Source organism: Camelina sativa, chromosome 17 (assembly GCF_000633955.1).
Source record: "Camelina sativa cultivar DH55 chromosome 17, Cs, whole genome shotgun sequence".
Taxonomy (NCBI): Eukaryota; Viridiplantae; Streptophyta; class Magnoliopsida; order Brassicales; family Brassicaceae; genus Camelina; species Camelina sativa.
In genome coordinates, this window is record NC_025701.1 from 12,088,372 (window position 1) to 12,109,430 (window position 21,059).

Sequence of the window (21,059 nt, forward strand, 5' to 3'; positions counted from 1 at the left end):
CTAGATGGAAGGCTGTGAAAATAATTATTCCCGAGATTCAGTATTTTCACAGACGACATCTTCTCAACAACATCTGGGATTTTACCGGCTATTCCACAACTACGAGCATCCATTTCCTCAAGCAACAAGAGGTTTGAGAACGAATTTGGTACTTCCACAAAATGAGGTTCTTCACTTTCAAAACTTCTAAAAAGAGGTTTCTTCAACATCTTCAATACCCTTAGATTTGAAAGGTTCCCAAAACTTTCTGGCAACTTTGTCACCGAAGTTTCTTGCATAGACAGATGGTGAAGTGATTTCAAGTCTCCAAATGATTCAGGAAGCCTCTTAAGCTTTTTACAGTTGTTCATTCGGAGTACGAGTAGGTTTTCCAGCTTGCCAAAATCATCCGGCAGTTTCTCTATGTTAGAGCCTTCAAGATATAAGCTCTGGAGTGTGTCCATATCTCTGATTGATTCAGGTAGAAACTTCAGAGATTTACAGTTTCTCAACTCAAGTTTGCGAATAAAGTGCAATGCACCAATCTCCTCTGGTAGAGTTTCAATCGGGGTCCTATCCAACTGTATCTGAAGAAGAGAATTTAAACCACCAATTGAACTCGGAATCTGTTTCAGAAGATTGCAACCTCCTGCTGAGAAGTCAGTCAGACATTGCAATGAACCAGGGTTTAGAGGTAGCTCCTCCAATGCGCTTCCATTGACAAATAATTCCTTTAATGATTTGAGCTCATTAATAGTGTCAGGTATCTTAGAAAGGGATGCACAATGCATCAGATGTAGCTTCTGGAGATTTTTTAGATATCCAATAGAAGTCGGAAGATTTTGCAATGCAGTGCCATCAAGATATAACTCTTCCAGCGATGTCAATGTTCCTATGCACAAAGATAGCTCTTTAATAGATCTGCAACTCTTTAGACTAAGCTTTTCAAGATTTTCGAGGCGGTAAATGGATTCTGGTAACTTCTTTATTGCAGGTCCATCAAGAAGGAGCTCTTTCAAACATGGCATGGCACCAATGTTTTCTGGTAACACACTCAGATTTGAACAGCCAGAGAGGAAAAGTTTTTCAAGACGCTTCAGCCCAGAAACATCCACAAGAAATTCAGAAAGATTTGAACAGTTTCTGAGGTCTAGCTGAAGTAATGTTTTTAGATTACCAACTGATCTAGGAACCTTCACCAGGAGGTTGCATCGCTCAAGAACAAGCTTCTCTAAGGCTTTATGGTTTGACAAATCAGGAACGGCTTCTAAGCTGTGGCAGCCACGCAAATTTAAAACCTTCAAGTTCTCATCAACCTGAAAATCAGAAATAACTATTTTTAGCAGTGAGACTCTAACTTAAACTCTGTATATATATATACTTGCCCTAGTATAGGCCTTTGAGGAAATAAAAAAGCCTTACCCCTTTGCTACGCATACTCTGGATTCGTCTTATTCTACTCTCTGAAAGATCAAGAACAGCAAGTTGCCCAGCAAGAAAATCCGAAGGGATATTTTCTAATGGGCAACCTTTCCACTGTATCCACTTGAGTTCAGATGGAAGGAGTTTTAGATTTCCTTCCAGGTTCACATGATTAATCTGAAGAAGTCTCAACTTATTTATTGGTACGAAAGGCTCTACCCGAATGGTGCTTTCGTAACATTTTGGCTTTTCCTCTTCTTCAGATGATATAAATTTATTCTTCAGGTAACTATACAGAGATTTGATCCCCGGATTGCTCTGCAGATTCCTCAACGCAATATCCTCTGCAGTCGGGTCCCAAGCAGACTTCTTTCTGAAGTCAAATACAATTCCTTGGATGGATGATGTTCCCTGTTATCACATTACAAAAAAAAAGATCATGAGGATGGAAGTCAAATACAAATGATATATACAACTGTAGATATAAATACCTTCATATTGTTCAATAAGGTCATAATTTCAGAACGATCCCAGAGTCTACTTCGCATTCTAGGATCACCGGGAATTTCTGTAAGGTCCATTTGCCTACCCATGTCTCTAATCTGATCATGCATCCAAAGAGTATCGTCTGAAAATATCTTAACAAGAGATTTCTGTCTTAGGACACTAAGAGCAGCCTCAGCGTTAAACCCACATCCTTTCAGTACCTCAACAATTTCTTCTTTTGAAATTGTCATTCTGAGAAAGAGACACGCAATGTCGAGGAATACTTTCTTTTCTTCATCGTCTAAAGATTCGTAGCTCAGGGCCAACACATCCTGAAGATTATCTGGTTGGGTATTTTTCAGCTTCTCCAGTTGAATTTGCCATTCCTTTACTTCCTTCTTGTCATACAAAAGAGAACCAAACACTTCAACAGCCAGTGGCAAGAATCCAGATATCTTGACAATCTTCTTGGACAAGTCCAGTAAACTCTCTGTCGGTTTTTCCTTTCGTAGTGAATGATAACTAAACAGCTTCAATGCCTGCTCCTCAGTCAAGCACTTGACCTCATATCGTAGTTTCACTGAGAGCCTACTCAGAATCTCTTCATCTCTGGTAGTGATGACTATAAGACTTCCTTCACCATACCATCCTATTTCACCAACCAGCGCACCAACCTGGTCTATGTTATCAACATCATCCAAAACCGCAAGAATCTTCTTCTCAGGAACATATTCTTTGATCTTCTCCCGACCTCTCTCAACATCGTCTATTTGAGGTGCCGAAGAAGTAAGTACACTGATAAACTCTTTTTGTAGATTGACTAAGCCGTCTTGGTCCGATGATCTTTCTCTAACATTTTTGATGAAAACTCTGCGGCTAAAGTTCCGAATGATCTTGTTATAGAAAGCTTTTGAAAGAGTCGTCTTCCCAATACCACCCATACCGTAAAGCCCCAGGACTTGAACTCCAGAGCTGGATTCAACATCAAACACATCCATCAAATCCTTGACACGTGATTCCAGCCCAACAGTGTATTCTCCCACTGTCTCTGGTGTATTGCTCACTTCAGCTAAAACTCTCTTCACCACAAGCCCAATCATGTCATCATCAACCGAGTCTTCTCTGCCAAATTCCAAAAAACACACCACATCAGTGATCACTAACATCCTAAATTCAATTCATCATCTATGAGTATGTCTAACATGATTATAAATGCAGATGAGATCATGTCTCCTACCTCCAAACAAAACCAGAGAGATTCCCAACTAATTTCATAGCATCTCTCCATCTCTCAATCTTATCCTCACCAAATCGTTTCGAGTGTTTCACAAAATCCTTAACGAAATGATCGCTTTGCTTGCGGACATGAGAAGGATCGACCTCATAAAAAATAGGTATCATCGGACGTTTCAGAGAAGCTCTAAGATGACAGAGCGTAGCTAATTCATCAAGGCACCAGTGAGAATCAGCGTACCTAGGTGATAAAACGACGACGGAAGCAGCAGAGTCTTCCATGGCTGCGACTAGACTCGGAGCGATCTCATCACCTCGTTCCATACCTTCGTTGTCGCGGAAGACCCGAACCTTCTCCTTGCGGTTGAGCGCGTCATAGATACGCTCTGTGATGTTGTGACGCGTGTCTTCTCCTCGGAAGCTGAGAAAGACGTCATACTTGAGCCTGTGCGGCTTTGTAACCACTTCAGTCTCCATCTCTCAACTTCGATCTCACGATCAACAAAAAAATCTCCAGAATCCTCTTTTGGCTTTTCAGATTGAGATTTTTTTTTTAAATTTTGGCTTTTTTTTTTAGAAATATGTTTGGGACTGTCAGTCATTAACTCACTATCTAATAATTTGTTGCTCATGTAAAACAAAAGTCTCGATTTTGCCTTTTCAGTCTTGTAGAGTTGTGGACCAACGTCAACGCCTTTTCTCTAATTCAAAAACGTCACGCAGTTTCATGTACCATAGTCAGTAAGAACGACACGTAGTTGTGACACTAGTAAGAACGACACGTAGTTGGTGACTAGTGTCACAATTTCCTTGAACTTATCATATTTGACTGTTAGCTTAATTGAATACAATTTGGTTTTAGGAGTTGACAAGTCAGGTTATGAACATGTGGGTGTTAGTAAAGGTGAAGTTGATGAGTACTGATAGGAAATAAAACGAAAAGATGATTTCTCAAGAAACTTAAAAGATCCGGAGAACATAAAAAAGTCCAAAAGACTGGAAGAAAATAAGAACAAAGCTAGGTCAACTAACTCTGTTTCATCTTTACTTCTTTAGTTTTGGAGACCATGTCTTAGGGAAGATAATCAAAGAAAAGATAGCTGCATGATCTTGAATGATATAATACCAAACATATGATATAAAATGTTTTCAGGTTTTCAAAATTATTATTATAAATGCAGAGGTTGCGTGAGGAGTAAGATTAGAGATGAAGTTACCTGAAAACAAATCCGGAGATGTTTCCGATTAAATTCATGGCTCTCTTCCATCGCTGTATCTTCTCTACGCTGAATCTTTTCAAGTGCTCTTCAAATTCCATCTCGAAAGGACCGTTCTGTTTCCTAAATATCCAGGGTTCAACCTCGTAAAAGATCGGTAACACCACGCGACCAAGCGACGTTTTCAGATCGTAGATCTTGGCTAACTCTTCAAGGCACACGTAAGATTTAGCATAGTTAGGAGATAAGACGACGACTATAGCGGCCGAGTCCTCCATAGCCTCCTCCTGGAGACTTGCACCGAGCTCATCATGATTCCCACGTTCCACATCAACGTTCCAAACCCGGACCTGTTCCTTGACGAGCACTTCATAGAGACGCTCTGTGAATTTGTGGTGCGTGTCTCTTTGGAAACTGAGGAATACATCCCACTTGAGCCTCGAACGTGGATCGGAAACATCACCGGTCTTCCTCATCTCCGATTCTTTCCTCTTTCGAAATCAACTTCTGGAAAAAGATGGAAAAGTTGCAGAGTAATTCTTTACGTGAAGCAGGAGACAAAGCTTCTTATATTATAGCCAAAAACAATGGACATGCCCATTTCCTAAACGGCACACAGTGCTATATTAACTTTTAAAGACATATTCTTGTCGTGACAATGGAGAGAAAGCTTCTTCATTTGTTTTTGTCGGCTAAAGGCCTTAATTAGCTTTAGTTACTACTTATAGTTATAGTTAGTGCTAAACCACACACTTCACAGTTCTTGTTTTACTTTTCTAACGCATTGACTCTTAAAAGATGGAATTCGTCATATTATAAAACAGTGGACATGACATGAAACGTTTTACAGAGTTCCATGGTTAACACAAAAATCATCTTCTTAATTAATTACTACTAGCCATCGAATTTTATCTTTAAATATAATCTAACTATAGAAGTTAACTTTCATATCAACATGTTTAATGATTTCTGATATGTTTAATGGATCTGATATGCAGCTTGTCTTTACCAGGTGTGGGATTTAACAGCTGGGAAACTGTTGACTGAGTTTAAGAGTCATGAAGGGCAAATTCAAAGCCTAGATTTTCATCCTCATGAATTTCTACTAGCAACAGGTTTGTATTACTGTTAAAATTTTCTTACAGCAATGCTCTTCTCTACCTTTGGGATGACATACATAATACCAATACAAATAAAAACTTCTAGTTCTAGTCTAGGCTAAGAGTGACTGAACACAAATGTATGTTGCGGTGCCAAGCTCAGCTCAACAAATTATATAGTTACCTGTGTCATATGGTGTCGCCTTCTTTCTTACATAATTAAAAACTCTTGTGGCCATCTTATATTTTTAGCTTTTTTATTTGAGATCTAGGAGAACATATGCATCTACAGTATCTTCATTTCTTTTTATGTTATAGAGGGTGTGTGTAACATAGATATTTTTGGAATGGTGCTATATGTTGAGTTGATAATAACAATAGAGTTCCAACGTTTTCAACCTTGTTGCCTTCTGGTCCCCCTACATGATTTGAATATTGGCTCCTTCTCCTTCTCTTTGGCAACGTTCACCACACTGTTACATAGAATATGTAAAATTAGTATGATTACAGTTATTTAGAGCATTCTGTTTTTGCCTGTGGTACAGGTTCAGCTGATAGGACTGTAATGCTAAGTCGAATTGTTTCAGCCGATAAGAAGATGAAGAAGACAAAGAAGAAGAGCAGAAGAAGACATATACTTGCATACATGTAATTGTAAATGTGATGATATGAAGAAAAAGTTTGTCAAGATAATAATGAAAATAATTGGTGGGTCACAATACGTTACAAAACTACATCATAAGCAGAACAGAGCAAACACAAATCACAAACTGTTTGATAAAGTCTTGAGACATTGTATCGGGCATATAAAGAATTTTGAACAGTACTACAGTAGTAATAGAAGCAGCAACAGCCTTGTTCCATTCCATAGCTTCTTCCACCTATTGATTTCTAAATTGTCCACACTCCATTTAGCTGCATAACCAACAATTACGTTAATATCATCCCAACACACTACATATGTACTACTAATCCAATCTGCAAGTTCCATCTCGTTAATAAGAGTTTCTACCTTGTAATTGATGTCTCTGAAACAATATCGTCATCACCCTTCAAGAATCGGAGTTGTTCAATAAGCTTTGCGAGCTTCCTCAAATTGTCTTCCTTTATGTTTGCAGGGACCTTCTCTTCGTACCCACTAGCACCCATACTCTTCTGCAACTTCTCCTGTTGCTTTTCAATTTCTTTTATCTTGTTCATGGTTTTCTCACGTTCAGCTTCTGCATTAATTTCTGCTCCCTCCACTTTGAGATACACTTTGAGGCTCTCGTTCACCATCTTTCCAACAGCTGATCCAGCTTCGGCTGCTTTGTCTTCTCCACTCAACATAACCTCAAAGGATGAGAGCTTTGCAAGAGTTCTGATCTCCAGCTCAAGGGATTTCACTATCCCCAGTGTTAAAGCATTTCCACACAGAGCAAACGCATGCAATTTTCCATTCCCCTGGCTCTTTAGAGGCTCTTCAGCTCTCATTTCCCTAAGAGTTTTCACAGTCGCCAGAACCATGTCCATTTCGGTTTCCACCTTCTCGTTTGTCCACTTTTCTACGGGAGATGGGTAGTCACATATCATGATAGACGCCTTCCGTTCACAGTCTTGCGATGAAGGCAACCGCTGCCACAGCTCTTCTGTAACAAAAGGCATAAATGGATGCAGCAATCTCAAACCAGTTTCAAGACACACCCATAGAGCATCTTGTGCAAGAGTCCTGCTTGCGTTTTCAGAAAAAAAATAAGGTTTAATTGCCTCAATAAATACATCACAAAACTGGCTCTGCCACCAGGCATACACTGTGTCGGCAGCATCCGATAACTCAAAAGCATTCAAGGAATCCACTGTCTTTGATATTGCCTTATTTAGTACAGAAAGGATCCATTGGCAGCTGAAGGGCATGGTTTCAGGGCTTAGAGTTTGCACAGGAGGAGTATAGACCTCGGTAAGATTCATCATCCCAAATCTGACGGCGTTCCACAGTTTATTACACGAACGGCGGTAACCAACAACTCGTTGGACATCCATGTTGATTTTATCAGACTGGGACGTGTAGGATACAAGCGCAAATCGTAGAGCGTCAGTGCCACATTCCTCTATACCATTTGGAAAATCCTTCACCTGTCCCTCCTTGGCAACAACCAGCTCCTTCGGATCCAGGTTTCCATTTTCTAACCTGGCGTGTAGATCAGCAAGAGTGACACCGTTAATGACTTCAAGCGGATCAATGCCATTTCCAAGAGACTTTGACATCTTGCGGCCATGTGCATCACGTATCATGGGATGCAAAAAAACCTTCCTGAAGGGAACATCCCCACCACCCACTTTCATTCCTAACATAACCATACGAGCAACCCAGAAAAACAGAATGTCATGTCCAGTTTCAAGAACAGACGTTGGATAGAAAGCTTTCAAGTCCTCAGTTTCATCTGGCCATCCAAAAACAGATAACGGAGAGAGTCCAGAAGAAAACCAGGTGTCAAGCACATCAGGATCTTGGGAGAGCTCCAACAACTTCTTCCCAGCAAATTTATGTGCAACCTCTTTACGAGCTTCTTCCTCGGTTCTAGCAACAACCCAATGGTCGTTGTAAGCACCTGCTTCCTTAATTTGGTCTTCTTCTAAAGTGGCGTACCATGCCGGTATTCTATGTCCCCACCAAAGCTGTCTCGAGATGCACCAGTCATGAATGTTCTCTAGCCATCTTCTCCATTCTGCAGAGTACTGCTTCGGAATAAACTCGATCTTCCCGTCGGCGGCAACATCAAGAGCCTCCTTTGCCATCACGCTGCAACTCACGTACCACTGAGGTTTCATCATAGGCTCAGCAACATCACCACTTCTTGAGCAAATTCCAATTTTCATCTCGTTGTTTTTCTCACCTCTGTACAGCCCCTTCTTACGCAGAGCTTCAACAAGAGCTTCACGAGCGGCAAAGCGTGGCATCCCTGTGAATTCAGGCCCACCATTCGTGTTGATTCTTCCATCATCAGTGAAAATGTTGATGACCTTCAGATTGTGGCGCCTTCCTACATCGAAATCATCGGTGTCATGTGCTGGAGTTATCTTAAGACAACCAGTACCAACATTAGGATCAACAACTATCTCATCGCAGATGATTGGTAGCTTCCGCCCATTGAAGGGATGCACAGCAAACTCTCCGTGCAGGTGCTTGTATCTTGAATCAGCGGGATGAATAGCGATGGCGGTATCGCCGAGCATAGTCTCGATCCTAGTAGTGGCAACAACAACCTCACCGCCTCCTCTCTCGAGAGGGTAAGCAAATGAAGTGATAAGACCAAATTCAACTGGTTTCTCATACCCAGGGACTTTCACTAGTGTTCTTCCTTTGATGTCAATATGCTCAACCTCACGCTTAGAAAGGGCAGTGCTAAGGAAACAGTCCCAATGAACCAGCCGGAGATCCCTGTAGATAAGCCCTTCCTTGTGTAACCTTACAAAGGCCTCAGTGACAGCCTTTGATCGTTGCTCGTCCATCGTAAAACACTCACGGGACCAATCAAGAGATGAGCCCATACGACGTAGCTGTGATTTGATTGTACCACTTTTATTCTCTGTCCACTGCCACACATGGTTCAAGAATTCCTCACGGCCAAAGTCATGCCTGGTCTTTCCTGTTTCACGGGTAAGATTTTTCTCTACCACAAGCTGTGTAGCAATACCAGCATGGTCAAACCCGGGAACCCACAAAGCATTAAAGCCAGACATCCTCTTCCAACGAATCAGTGTGTCCTCCATTGCACATGTTAGTGCGTGACCAATATGCAATGCTCCTGTAACATTAGGAGGAGGAAGAACCATCACAAACGGTGGTTTGGAACTCGTAGCATCAGCCTTGAAAAACTCAGATTTCTCCCACCATTCATACCATCTGAACACAAAAACAACAAACAGAGCTCAGATTTAAACAATTGGTGAATCCAAAAATCAGAGAATAATTAGGGTTATAGAGAGGACTTACGATTTCTCCACAGCAGAAGGATTGTATTCTTTGGGCATCTGTGAAGATAACCTCTTCTTCTCGCCAATAGGAGTTTCCGGATCTAAGAACTCTTCTTCTTCTTCATCTTCTTTGCCAATCTTCTTCTCTGCAATTTTTGTTTTAGGTTTTGCTGACTTGACAACTTCTCTGAGCTTTGCTTTCTCCAAAGCTTTCTGCTTTTTCATCTCTTTTTCTTTAGCCTTCTCTTGGTTCCTCAATTTCCGTTCCATCTCCATATCCATCTTCTTCTTCTCCGCTTCTTCGGACATCAAGATTTTTTTTGTCAAAGTATCTTCTGTGATTTGTGAAGCAGACACGAATGTTATAGAGTACTACAAACGCAAAAGCTAGGTAGGGTTAGTGAAAAGGCGTTACTAAATGTAAAAGAGAAATATGGAAAATTTGACAGTTATGGGAATTTAGAAAATATGTAGAAAGATATACACACGAGTTAAAAAACAAAAAAAGATTTTACTCTTTTTGTATTTATTAAAAAACATGTACAATATTGTATTAAGTCATTATTTTGGTTTTTAAAGAAGAGTTTAGAAATTAGAAGATTCCAGTGTCTTAGCTCTGTCTCCTGCACTCCTAGCCTCTGCATTGCCTTCCATAATGTAACTCTTCTCCTGTCACCACAAAAAATTACTCTCATTGCAAAACCAAAAACCCCATTGTTGACAATATGATAAAAAAAAAAAAATGAATGCAAGTATTATCTTACCAGTAAACGCCAGATGAAGGGAACACCATCTCTGACCTTAAGCTTCTTTCTGATCACTTCTTCCGCTGCATACATCAGAGCCAATAGCTTTTATTGTTGTTATATAACACTAAACAAGATGAATATCCAACTATACTGAGTCTACAAACAAGCCATACCAGTCGAGGATTGGCCTGTCTTTAGCAGCAGCTGGCACCACATTTCGTTGAAAACATCTATCTGTTCATCTGATGCCCCGACGATCTATTATTAATCATCAAACAGTTTTAAAAAGAACCATCAAAAAGGTGTTGATCAAGAAATTTCGTGAGTTAGATGCTAGAGGTTTAGTTTACCTTGTAACCAATGACGTTAAACTCTGACCCGAGTAGTTCTAAAGCCTCTTTGTAGTTTCCCCTCGCGAACTCATACACAGCTTCCCCGAGCTGATATGAAAACAAAACTGATATTGAGTTAGTAGTTATAGTGAAAAAGATGATCAAAGAGGGGGGAATAAACCAAACCTGAATCCCTTTCTGCATCACTTGTTGTTTCTTCGTATTCATCTTTGATAATCTGCAAGTAGGACACAGGTTGACGACAAATCCGGTATCAGTTAGAAACAGTAGAAGAAAATAAATTCATACTAACCGGAACTTCAGACCCTCAAGTAATTCATGAGCTCTTGAAGTCTCTCCAACCTTTGCTAATGCCCAAACAATCAATATATCGAGGTGCCACTCCAAATACCAGTTTGCCTGACATGTTAAAAGCAAGTGGCAGAGGAATAAAACCTATTGAACAGGATAACTTGAAACTGCAAACGACATGGGATGATATATCACTATTGCATGGCTTACCTGATCAGTTAAACGAACTGCAACAACTTTGAGACGGTCTCCAAAACCATCAAGAGCATCTCTTACATCTAAACGCAGCAACAAGCCCAATGCATTGAGATAAACCTAAAGAGTTGCAGACAGTTGAATATTGGATAGAGGAAGCAAAAGCATAAATTTCTGAAATTGAATGGATAATTACTTCAGGAGGAACGGCATCGTCTTTCTCCAGTTCTTTCCAGATGTGATCATCATAAATCTCCTCTACTTTACTCAATGGTGCCCCTCCTTCCAAGTAACAAAGAGCAACATGCCACCAATTGTGCGTATACCTAATAATTTGATCCATGTTTAAATAAAATTTATTAGGGATTCTAAATGATAAGAGAAGAGCTTGATAATATGTGAGAGCCTTCAAGTAAGTGAGAAATGCTTTACATGAAAGATGAGCAAGGAGGCCAAGACTCTGAACGTTCTTCCATGAACTCCACAGCTTCTTTAAAACGACATTCATGTTGAAGAACATGACATAACTATAACCAAAATATTATCAGTAAAGAACTACTGAGTGATAAGTTTTGAATGGAAACTGAGAATAAAGGATGCAAGTGTTTTATGTTATGTCAAAATTGTTAGAGAAACTCACACAGTGATGTGCCCAGGCGTCTTCTTTGTTTATCTCATAGCCTTTTCTGGAAGCTGCAGCAGCTTCTTCCATTCGACCAAGTTCTAACAATGGGAACGCAAGCATACCGTGTATGTAACTTTCTTCTTGATTCACAGGTAGAACCTACAATACCAAGCAGATACAATCAACATTAATGGCCTTAGATGGTGAAATCATTTTACTGAAACATCAATTCAATTAGAACTAAATTACCTGCTGAACAAGCCCCAAAAAGGGTTCAGGTTGCCCCATGTAGAAACATAAAACCTGTGCTCTCTTCAGAGAGGCCAAATCCTTTGGGAATCTTTTAAGTAGCTGCCACCAACAATTTGGATTATAAAAAAAGTGACTCAAACAACAAGTTTCATTGGAATCATACAGCCACTAGATTTTGCATCCCAAACCAACATCGTTGTATTGGTGTCAGATAGACTCTAGAATAACATCTGAGAACCAACCTCGGTGTGCATTTCAAAAGCCAAGTCATCATCCCTGTCCGCAGAGATCAGGTAAATAACAGCCTCAAAAACTGCTTTCTCATAAGGTGTAGATTGTTCCTGAAAAACAAAGGAACAAAACCCTAAACTTCAAGATATTACCCCAAAAACCAAAGTAGAATATGAACTATAAGGCAGTGGAAAATAATAAGACTCACGAGATTAGATGTGGCAGCTTCAACGAATGAATTAGCTCTGGAATGATCAGATGAAGAAAGGTAATGAGCAGCTAATATATTGCCCAAAACACAATCTTTATCGTAGATTGGTGCTTCTAGAATCACTTTCCTATTCCTCCCATAGATAAGAACCTTCATAAACAACAGAACATGATCAACAACAAGAATGAACTGAGATAAATTACAAAGATGGAAACTTTTAAGAGACAGCAGAAGCTACCCACAATATAGTAATTAGAAACCCCCAAAATTGAGCTACATAATGGGTCAAGACTCATAAAAATGATCAAACCCTATTCATAAATCCGATAAAAGAATCAAAATTGATACTTTTCCTATATACCAAAGAATAAAACAAAAAATCTCAATTCGCATCTCAAGCCCTGTAAACCAATCGATCATAAAAAATGTTCAAAATCGAATTCATGAGACATGTCTGTAACTAAAGATGGTGGTAATCAAAGATTTTAACCTGCTGGAAATAGGAGTTAATTGCGTGGATGCAATCATCAGAAAAGGTATTAACTTCGTAACCCCACCGAACACATCTAAGTGTTTTCATCTCCATTTCAAGAGTCACAGAGCTTTCTTCGTCTTCTACCTCAAAAATCGCAGCTTTTCTATATACGAACACTTCCGTCTCTGTTTTGGATTAGGATGATTTCAGATAATATAATATAGACAGCGATTTTTTTTTCAGCAGTTTCCTTGTCGTTGTCATTAATCATTTTAAGCTAACACGAGTTCGTGTCTTTTGTTATATGAGTGACGTCTCACTTTGGCATTTTCTCTACTTTTGGATAATGTACAATTTTGTTATTTTAGTAAAATAAACAATTAACGCCAAAGTTTTTATACATAAACATGCTTAAATAGATAATTATCATAGACTCATATTAGTGACGCACTAAGCCAAAAAAAAAAAAGAAAGCCAACTAACCCACATGAGAGATAGAATAGAAGAAAGAAAAATCCAAAGTGGCATTTATGATTAGGCAAATACATAGAGAACTTCATACGAAACTCTCAAAGAAGACAAATCTTATTCACTCGTTCATTTATTTATTTCCCTCCCCCCACACACACATTACTTTGGAAACTTCAGCTTTGCGAACGCGACGTACTCATCGACACTTGCCACGTACGGCTTAACAGCTTCATGGGTCTTGAACCTCTCTGCCCATTTCATCAACCCGGGTGTTGTCTCTTCTTGGAGAAACTTGACGCCGGAAAACACCTCAATCACGGAGATTGGACCTAAAAGTGTTCCACATGCAATGTCGAGGTACCCTATGTTTTCTCCTCCGAAGAACCCTAACCCTTTGCTGCTCTTCTGAAACGTCTCTTCTACTATCCCCAAACACTCCATCAGCTTTCCCGCCGCCACCATTCTCCCTTCCTCGTCTTTTGCTCCCGCCGCCGCATTTATCGACTCGAAACACTGTTTCATACAACACATGAACATAAAACTCTTGAGTTGTTGACTTAACATCTGATATCTTCTCTGTTTCTAATCTCCACTCAGATCTATATTCGAATATCAAGATCTAAGCATTTAGTTTGACTTCACGAACCAAAGTTTCAAACTTTAACAAGCAAAACAGAGCATGTGTAACATAGATCCATGACCATGGAAATGAGTGTAAACTCGTTTACCTTGTCGTCGACGTACTGAGCCCAGAACCGAGCATATGCGCGATCGTAAGGTTGAGACGGAAGGATGGAAGGATCAGATGACCAAACTTCATCGACGTACTGAACGATGTTGAGGGATTCACAGATGGAGACGTCACCATGGATGAGGACAGGGACTTTCTTGTGGATGGGGTTAGACTTGATAAGGAGTTCACTTTTTAACTTAATAACATCAGGTTCGTCTAAGTACTCGTACTTGACAGATTTCAAGTGTAGAGCCACTCTAGCCCTAAGGGCAAAAGGGCTTGACCAAGCACCTATCAGCTTCACTGTATCGTTCTGTGCCATGTTTTCTCCTAGTTTTTATTTATCTGAACCTATTCAGGTGAGTGTGTGTTTATATAGAGAGTTGAGAGTTAGGGAGAAAAGTGGAATTAAGGGTCGTAATTCTCGTCAGCTAGTGGCATGTGAGAGTCAAAGGCGGTGACGCGGTGTCTTCTAGAACACCAAGTTATATAAACTATGAACACCAAAAGAATCACAAAACCACTTCCTATGTAACTCATATATTTGTATACCATTATATTTATTTATGCGGACATAAGGTTAGAAATGTTATTATTTGATTGGTCATTGAATTGCCTTAAGGTGCTTAACCAGTCTCGAGGCCAAGATACACTTCAAGATAACCAACAGTAACGATATTTTCACTGGTGTCTAAATTCTCAAGTTTGACCTTACGGTAGACATGTCCAAATACACTTCAAGTATTTGTCTTCATGGGCAATGATGTATTTGCTCTTCCAATAAAAACCGGTCTGTGTCAGTTGAATTTACACTGAACAACTCCAAATTGAAAAACGATGCAGCCTTGTGTTAAAGGAAGATACAGAACCTCACGGAACTCAAGATCTGTGTTAGTTGTCACAATCTTTGTTTGGCATGGATCATCTTCGTTTGTCCTTGTAGTTGTATTTCTTCTCACCACGGTCGCCAATTTTTGATGCTCCTACTACCATTACAAATAAGTTCTTTTTTTTTGGGTTTCTCTATCTACACACAAGAAATATTGATGATGTTATTAGTTTGTTTGCTATTTAGAGAACTAAGACTCAGGCCCCCCGTGATGTCGAGGGAGAAATATTTTAGAAAAAAAATAAATAAAATTTAAAATTATACATTATAAAATCATTTGAATGTAATAAAATAGTTTGAATACATAAACATTAAACATAAACTGTTACAAAAAAACACAACCATCAAAATGAAAATTTATAACAAAAAATATTATGCAGAATAGACGCAACTTTGCAAAAAAATATTGTTTAAAGTATTATAAATATAAGGTTTTTTTATGAAGAATTATGGTAAAGTTACAATTAAAAAAAATCATTATGACAAAGTAATCCTAACTGAGAATATTGAACAAATGGTTGTAATGAGTAAATATAATTTTCTATTAAATAAATATAATTAAAAACAAAATAATACTCCCTCCGTTTCAGTATATAAGATATTTTGGCCTCTCTTTTTTGTTTCAAAGTATAAGATGTTTTGTAATTTTCCATGCGAATTTTAATATATATTTAATAATCTGTAATCATTTTTCTTACAGTCATCTTTATGATTAGTTGAAATTTTTTTAACTTAAATATATATGATACTTTTTAAAAGAAAAATAAATTATCTTAATATGTGTGCATTTACCTTAAACATCCTATATTTTGAAACAAAAGAAGTATAAATTTTAAATATTAAAATAATTTTAAAATGAAAAGTTACGATAAATAGATGCAACACAACTATAAATTCTATATTAAGTTTTATTAAATTCCTATATTGCTATAATTATTTCTAAAATTTTAGTTAGATTATAGAATAACGTTGAATATTAGATATTAATATTCAAATTATTTAGATTAAATGTAAAAACGGAAAATTTGTTTCAACGATTGATTTGTTAGTTATTGATAAAAAAGACAAATATATAGAAAGTTCAAAAGACATGACTATTTAAATAGACACACCTATTAGAACGAAAAGTTGTGATGAAAAAATATGAATTAAATATAGTGAAAAGACACAACTCCGAAATGAACAGATACAACTGTTTGGGTTTTTAAAAAAGGATAAAACAATTTTCTTACAAAAAAATACTAAGCAAAGTCGCAACTGTTATTCGTATTTATTCAGATTGTTATTCTTATTTTTAAATATTAAACTAATTTTTAACAAAAAGTTACGATAAAAATAGACGCAACTGTAAATTCTATATTAAGTTGTATTAAATTTCTCTATTGCTATAATCATTTCTAAAATTTTAGTTAGTTTATAGAATAACGTTGAATATTAGATATTTTATTATTTAGTTTCAACATAAAATGGACTAAAAGACATGAATATTTGAATAGACACACCTATTAGATCGAAAAGTTGTGATGAAAAGATATAAATAAAATATAGTGAAAAGACACAACTTTACAATAAAGAGATACAACGGTTTGAATTTTTAAAAAAAATTATGAAAAGGTGCTATGAAAAATCGCAAATGTTGTGTCTGCACTTGATTTCACCTAATAACCCATATAAACTGCTTTTAAATAGAAGACATCTTTATTACCATATTGAGAAGTCAAATTCAAAAATTCATTATATAATCCATCTAACTCTTGAAAAAAAAACTCTAAGTATTTTTATGAAATTTTTCTATTTAAAATTAACTAAAAGTTGTAAATTAGATTCGTCATTCCAAAAATCTTTTGTTAAATCAAGAATTAGAGGAATATTTTTACTTTTAAAAGAATGAATGCCAGAGAACAATTTAGAAAGCTGTAAAAGCTGTTGATATTGAAATTTTATATTATTTTGTGTCATGGCAAAAAAATTAAAACAGTTCAAAAAGATAAATATATCTAAATTTTAAAAGAGACGAATATTCGAATAAACACAACTCTACAATGAACAGTTGCAACTTTACAAAAAAACCGTTAAAATGAATAATCACAACTTTTTGTAAAACACACAATTTATTTTTTTCTACAGATTTTTTTAAAATAATATCCAAAAGGTGGTTGAAAAAACACAACTTTTTGTGGTATTTATTTGGATTGCTATTATATATAGACATTAGATTTTTATATTTAAAATTAACTAAAAGTTGTAAATTAGATTCATCATTCCAAAAATATTTTGTTAAATCAAGAATTGGAAGAGTTTCTTTACTTTTAAAAGAATGAATGATAGAGAATAATTTAGAAAGCTGTAAAAACTGTTGATATTAAAATTTTATATTATTTTGTGTCATGGCAAAAAAATGAAAACAGTTCAAACAGATAGATTTCAAAAGATATGAATATTCGGATAAACACAACACTACAATGAACAGTTGCAATTTTACAAAAAAATCGTTACAATGAACAATCGCAACTTTTTGTAAAACATACAATTTAAATTTTTTACATAATTTTTTAAAAAATTATTCGAAATGTACGATTAAAAAAAACACAACTTTTGGTGGCATTTATTCGGATTGGGTTTAAATATATTAAAATGTCAAATCCAAAAACTCACTATGTAATCCATCTAAATCTTGGAAAAATACTCTAGGTATTTTCATTAAACTTTTATATTTAAAATGAACTAAAAGATGTAAATTAGATTCATCATTCCAAAAATCTTTTGGTAAATCAAGAATTAGAGGAATTTCTTGACTTTTAAAAGAATGAATGCTAGAAAATAATTTAGAAAAATGTATAAATCGTTGAAATTTAAATTTTAGTTGATTTTGTATCATGGCAAAAAAATGAAAACAGTTCAATCAGATAAATATATAGATTTCAAAAGATATGAATGATCCAATCAACACAACTTTACCGTGAACTGTTGTAAATTTTCATAAATAACTATTCTAATGATCCATCACGACTTTTCAGAAAATATCCAAAATATATTATTTAAAAAACACAATTGTTGGTTGCATTTATTCGGATTGTTATTATTATATAGATTATTTAACCAAAAATTATCATAACATCTCTTTATAATAAGAGTAAAAATATTTAAGAATTTGACAATTATCTCTTGGAAATAATGATTATACTAATTATTTTTTATTTTCATATATCTGTTACAAAATTAACAACGTAATAAGAGTAAGTGTTTTCTTCTCCATTTCGAAAGTCACAGAGCTTCGTCTTCTACCTCAAAAATCGCAGCTTTTCTATATACGAACACTTCCGTCTCTGTTCTGGTCATTAGGATGATTTGAGATAACATAGACACCGATTTCTTTTTCAGCAGTTTCCTTGTCGTTGTCATTAATCATTTTAAGTTAACACGAGTTCGTCTCTTTTGTTGTTACTTGTTAGTGACGTCTCACTTGGTTTTTCTCTCCTTTTGGACAATGTACAATTTTGTTTTTTTAAGTAAAATAAAGTAATAAACAATTAACGCCTTAATTTTTTTATAATGCATTATACAGTTTTGTTTTCATAGTCTATCTATATAACAAACAAAAACATGCTTAAATTGATATTATCATAGACTCATTAGTGACGCACTAAGACCATGTACAATGATTTTTTCTTTCAACACCCTCCACCTCAACTTTTAACATTCCACATCATTTTCTCTTTCTTCTACCTAATCATTCAACACCCAAATCAATTTTAACATCTCCAATAGTTTTGTTTAATAAAATTCAATACCTTACCCTACTATTTTCACTTAATTTGAAAACACATATTTATAATAATAATTAAAATTAATAAAAGTTACATTATTATTTTAAAAATTGAAAGTTTATATTTTTAGCTAAATTTTAATATAACAAAATTATAAAATATAAAATAAACAAGAGTTTATTAGAGAAGAATTCGAAAAATATACTAGAAATGATGATTTTTTTGTATCGGAATAAAATGAACCAAGTCTCTATTTATAGAGTATAAAAAATGTTAAATTTTGATATAAAAATTATTTTATAAAAATTATATTTACTACATAATAATTGATTTTGAAATAATAAAGTAAAAAAAAAAATCTTGAAAATCTTACTCTTCAATAAGAATACAACACATGTCTCTCTCTCCTAACCTTTTTCCTTTTCGACAAAAAAAAAAGAAAAACAAAAACAAAAGTTAGAACGTAGCATATGTGATTGTGGGCCCCAAAAAATCAACATGTTGAATTGATTCAACCAGAATGAATCCACGTAGATTTTTTATTTTCTTCAACACCCTCATTGCAGTAATTAAGCAGTTGAATAATTTTTTCAACAACCTCATTGCACATAGCCTAAGGGCACCTCATTTTGAAGAGAATAAATCTTCAAAATAAAGATTTGATAGTGGTTTGCTCCAATAATGAATCCTTAAAAAAAAACTAATTAATTTGTAATATAGTCTTTAATATTTACAAAATTCACTAATAATTACAAAAACTAATAAATAAATATATAACATACATTTTATTTATTATACAACCCAAAATATTATTTATTTTATTATACAACACACAATATTACATAATAAAGGTTACATGATAATATAAATTACATGTACAGTATAAATGTTACAAAGTTACATATAAAATAGCAAATTAATCAAGCATTATTTTCGTAATGCTCCCATATGTGATCAGTCAAAGCATTCCAAAGTGATAAATGAGCCTCTTTTATTTTTTATTTTGTTTATTAAATTTATTTTAGTGTGCTTAAGTTTTCTTAATTAAATTTTATACAATTATTTAAGAAAGACATAAATATAGGGACTAAACTGAAAATAAAAAAAGTAGTTTTGAGGTTCTCAAAATTTGAAGATTTGAAAACTTGTTGGATTGTCAAAAAATCTTAAAATTTGAAGTTTTAAGGGCTTGTTGGAGATGCCCTAAGCCAATAATCACATGAGATGAGAGATAGAATAGAAGAAAGAAAAATCCAAAGTGGCATATGATTAGGCAAATACAGAGAACTTCATACAAAACTCTCAAAGAAGACAAATCTTATTCATTCCACACACACACACATGACTTTGGTATTTGGAAGCATTACACTTCACTGAATGCTGAACTTCTGCTTTGCGAATGCAACCAACTCTTCGACACTTGGCATGTACGGATTAACAGCTTCATGGGTCCTGAACCTCTCTGCCCATTTCATTAACCCTGGTGTTGTCTCTTCTTGGAGAAACTTGACGCCAGAAAACGCCTCGATCACGGAGATCGGACCTAAAAGTGTCCCACATGCAATGTCGATGTAACCTATGTTTTCTCCTCCGAAGAACCCTAACCCTTTGCTGCTCTTCTGAAACGTCTCTTCTAGTATCCCCAGACACTCCATCAGCTTTCCCGCCGCTGCCTTTCTCCCTTCGTCGTCTTTTGCTCCGGCCACCGCATCTAATGACCCGAAACACTGTTTCATACAACACATAAACATAAAACCCTTGAGTTGACTTAATATCTGATTTCTTCTCTGTTTCTAATCTCCAGTCAGATCTCTATTGGAATATAAAGATCTAAGCATTTAGTTTGACTTCACGAACCAAAGTTTCAAACTTCAACAAGCAAAACAGAGCATTTTAAAAACTTTAACTAGCAAAACAGAGCATGTGTATCCATGGAAGTGAGTGTAAACTCGTTTACCTTGTCGTCAACGTACTGAGCCCAGAACCGAGCAGATGCGCGATCGTAAGGTTGAGAAGGAAGGATGGAAGGATCAGAGGGACCAAGCTTCATCGACGTACTGAACGATGTTAAGGGATTCACAGATGGAGACGTCACCATGGATGAGGACAGGGACTTTCTTGTGGATGGGGTTAGACTTGATAAGGAGTTCACTCTTTGACTTAAGAACATAAGGTTCGTCCAAGTACTCGTACTTGACAGATTTCAAGTGTAAAGCCACTCGTGCCCTAAGTGCAAAAGGGCTTGACCAAGAACCTATCACCTTCACTGTATCGTTCTGTGCCATGTTTTCTCCTAGTTTTTATTTATCTGAAACCTATTCATTCAGGTGAGTGTGTGTTTATATAGAGAGTTGAGAGTTAGGGAGAGAAGTGGAATTAAGGGTCGTAATTATTGTCAGCCAGTTGCATGTGAGAGTCAAAGGCGG

General features: G+C 36.1%; 5 protein-coding genes and 1 pseudogene across 7 annotated transcripts in view; all 6 read right to left on the reverse strand.

The window, feature by feature from the left end:
- The window catches only part of LOC104756809 (TMV resistance protein N-like), a 12,021-nt gene extending 7,020 nt beyond the window's left edge, over nucleotides 1-5,001 (reverse strand). The window contains exons 1-4 of one of the 2 annotated variants that reach the window (XM_010479453.2): nucleotides 4,338-5,001; nucleotides 1,893-3,009; nucleotides 1,402-1,812; nucleotides 413-1,295 (exon numbers count right to left, since the gene is read on the reverse strand). In XM_010479453.2, the coding sequence (XP_010477755.1) occupies nucleotides 413-1,295; nucleotides 1,402-1,812; nucleotides 1,893-3,009; nucleotides 4,338-4,813 (2,887 nt within the window). In that variant the 5' untranslated portion in view covers nucleotides 4,814-5,001. Of the gene's footprint in view, nucleotides 1-412; nucleotides 1,296-1,401; nucleotides 1,813-1,892; nucleotides 3,010-3,124; nucleotides 3,752-4,337 lie in introns of those variants that run through there. The other variant, XM_010479454.2, reaches the window with a different exon arrangement.
- Nucleotides 6,105-9,730, reverse strand: LOC104756812 (valine--tRNA ligase, mitochondrial 1-like). Its single transcript, XM_010479459.2, has 3 exons — nucleotides 9,411-9,730; nucleotides 6,450-9,320; nucleotides 6,105-6,352 (listed from the first exon to the last, which is right to left on the reverse strand). Exons 1-3 carry the CDS (start codon nucleotides 9,698-9,700, stop codon nucleotides 6,349-6,351), a joined length of 3,165 nt encoding a protein of 1,054 aa, XP_010477761.1. The 5' UTR covers nucleotides 9,701-9,730; the 3' UTR covers nucleotides 6,105-6,348.
- On the reverse strand, nucleotides 9,888-13,017 carry LOC104756813 (tetratricopeptide repeat protein 38-like). Of its 2 annotated transcripts, none has more exons than XM_010479460.2 (14): nucleotides 12,789-13,017; nucleotides 12,296-12,448; nucleotides 12,099-12,197; nucleotides 11,854-11,955; nucleotides 11,620-11,763; nucleotides 11,412-11,506; nucleotides 11,176-11,305; nucleotides 10,995-11,099; nucleotides 10,786-10,892; nucleotides 10,659-10,710; nucleotides 10,491-10,580; nucleotides 10,314-10,398; nucleotides 10,156-10,220; nucleotides 9,888-10,060 (listed from the first exon to the last, which is right to left on the reverse strand). In XM_010479460.2, the coding sequence occupies exons 1-14, from the start codon at nucleotides 12,882-12,884 to the stop codon at nucleotides 9,977-9,979; spliced, it is 1,407 nt and encodes a 468-aa protein (XP_010477762.1). In that variant the 5' UTR covers nucleotides 12,885-13,017; the 3' UTR covers nucleotides 9,888-9,976. The 2 variants fall into 2 exon arrangements, with proteins under 2 accessions (XP_010477762.1, XP_019095160.1); XM_019239615.1 differs by lacking the exon at nucleotides 12,789-13,017 and adding an exon at nucleotides 12,541-12,633.
- On the reverse strand, nucleotides 13,278-14,342 carry LOC104756814 (glutathione S-transferase U13-like). Its single transcript, XM_010479461.1, has 2 exons — nucleotides 13,973-14,342; nucleotides 13,278-13,757 (listed from the first exon to the last, which is right to left on the reverse strand). The coding sequence occupies exons 1-2, from the start codon at nucleotides 14,297-14,299 to the stop codon at nucleotides 13,404-13,406; spliced, it is 681 nt and encodes a 226-aa protein (XP_010477763.1). The 5' UTR covers nucleotides 14,300-14,342; the 3' UTR covers nucleotides 13,278-13,403.
- Nucleotides 14,604-15,570, reverse strand: LOC104759412 (annotated as a pseudogene).
- LOC104756815 (glutathione S-transferase U13-like) lies at nucleotides 19,886-20,957 on the reverse strand. Its single transcript, XM_010479463.2, is given in 3 exon segments — nucleotides 19,886-20,360; nucleotides 20,591-20,671; nucleotides 20,673-20,957. Coding segments are annotated over 3 exon segments (684 nt in total). The 5' UTR covers nucleotides 20,919-20,957; the 3' UTR covers nucleotides 19,886-20,003.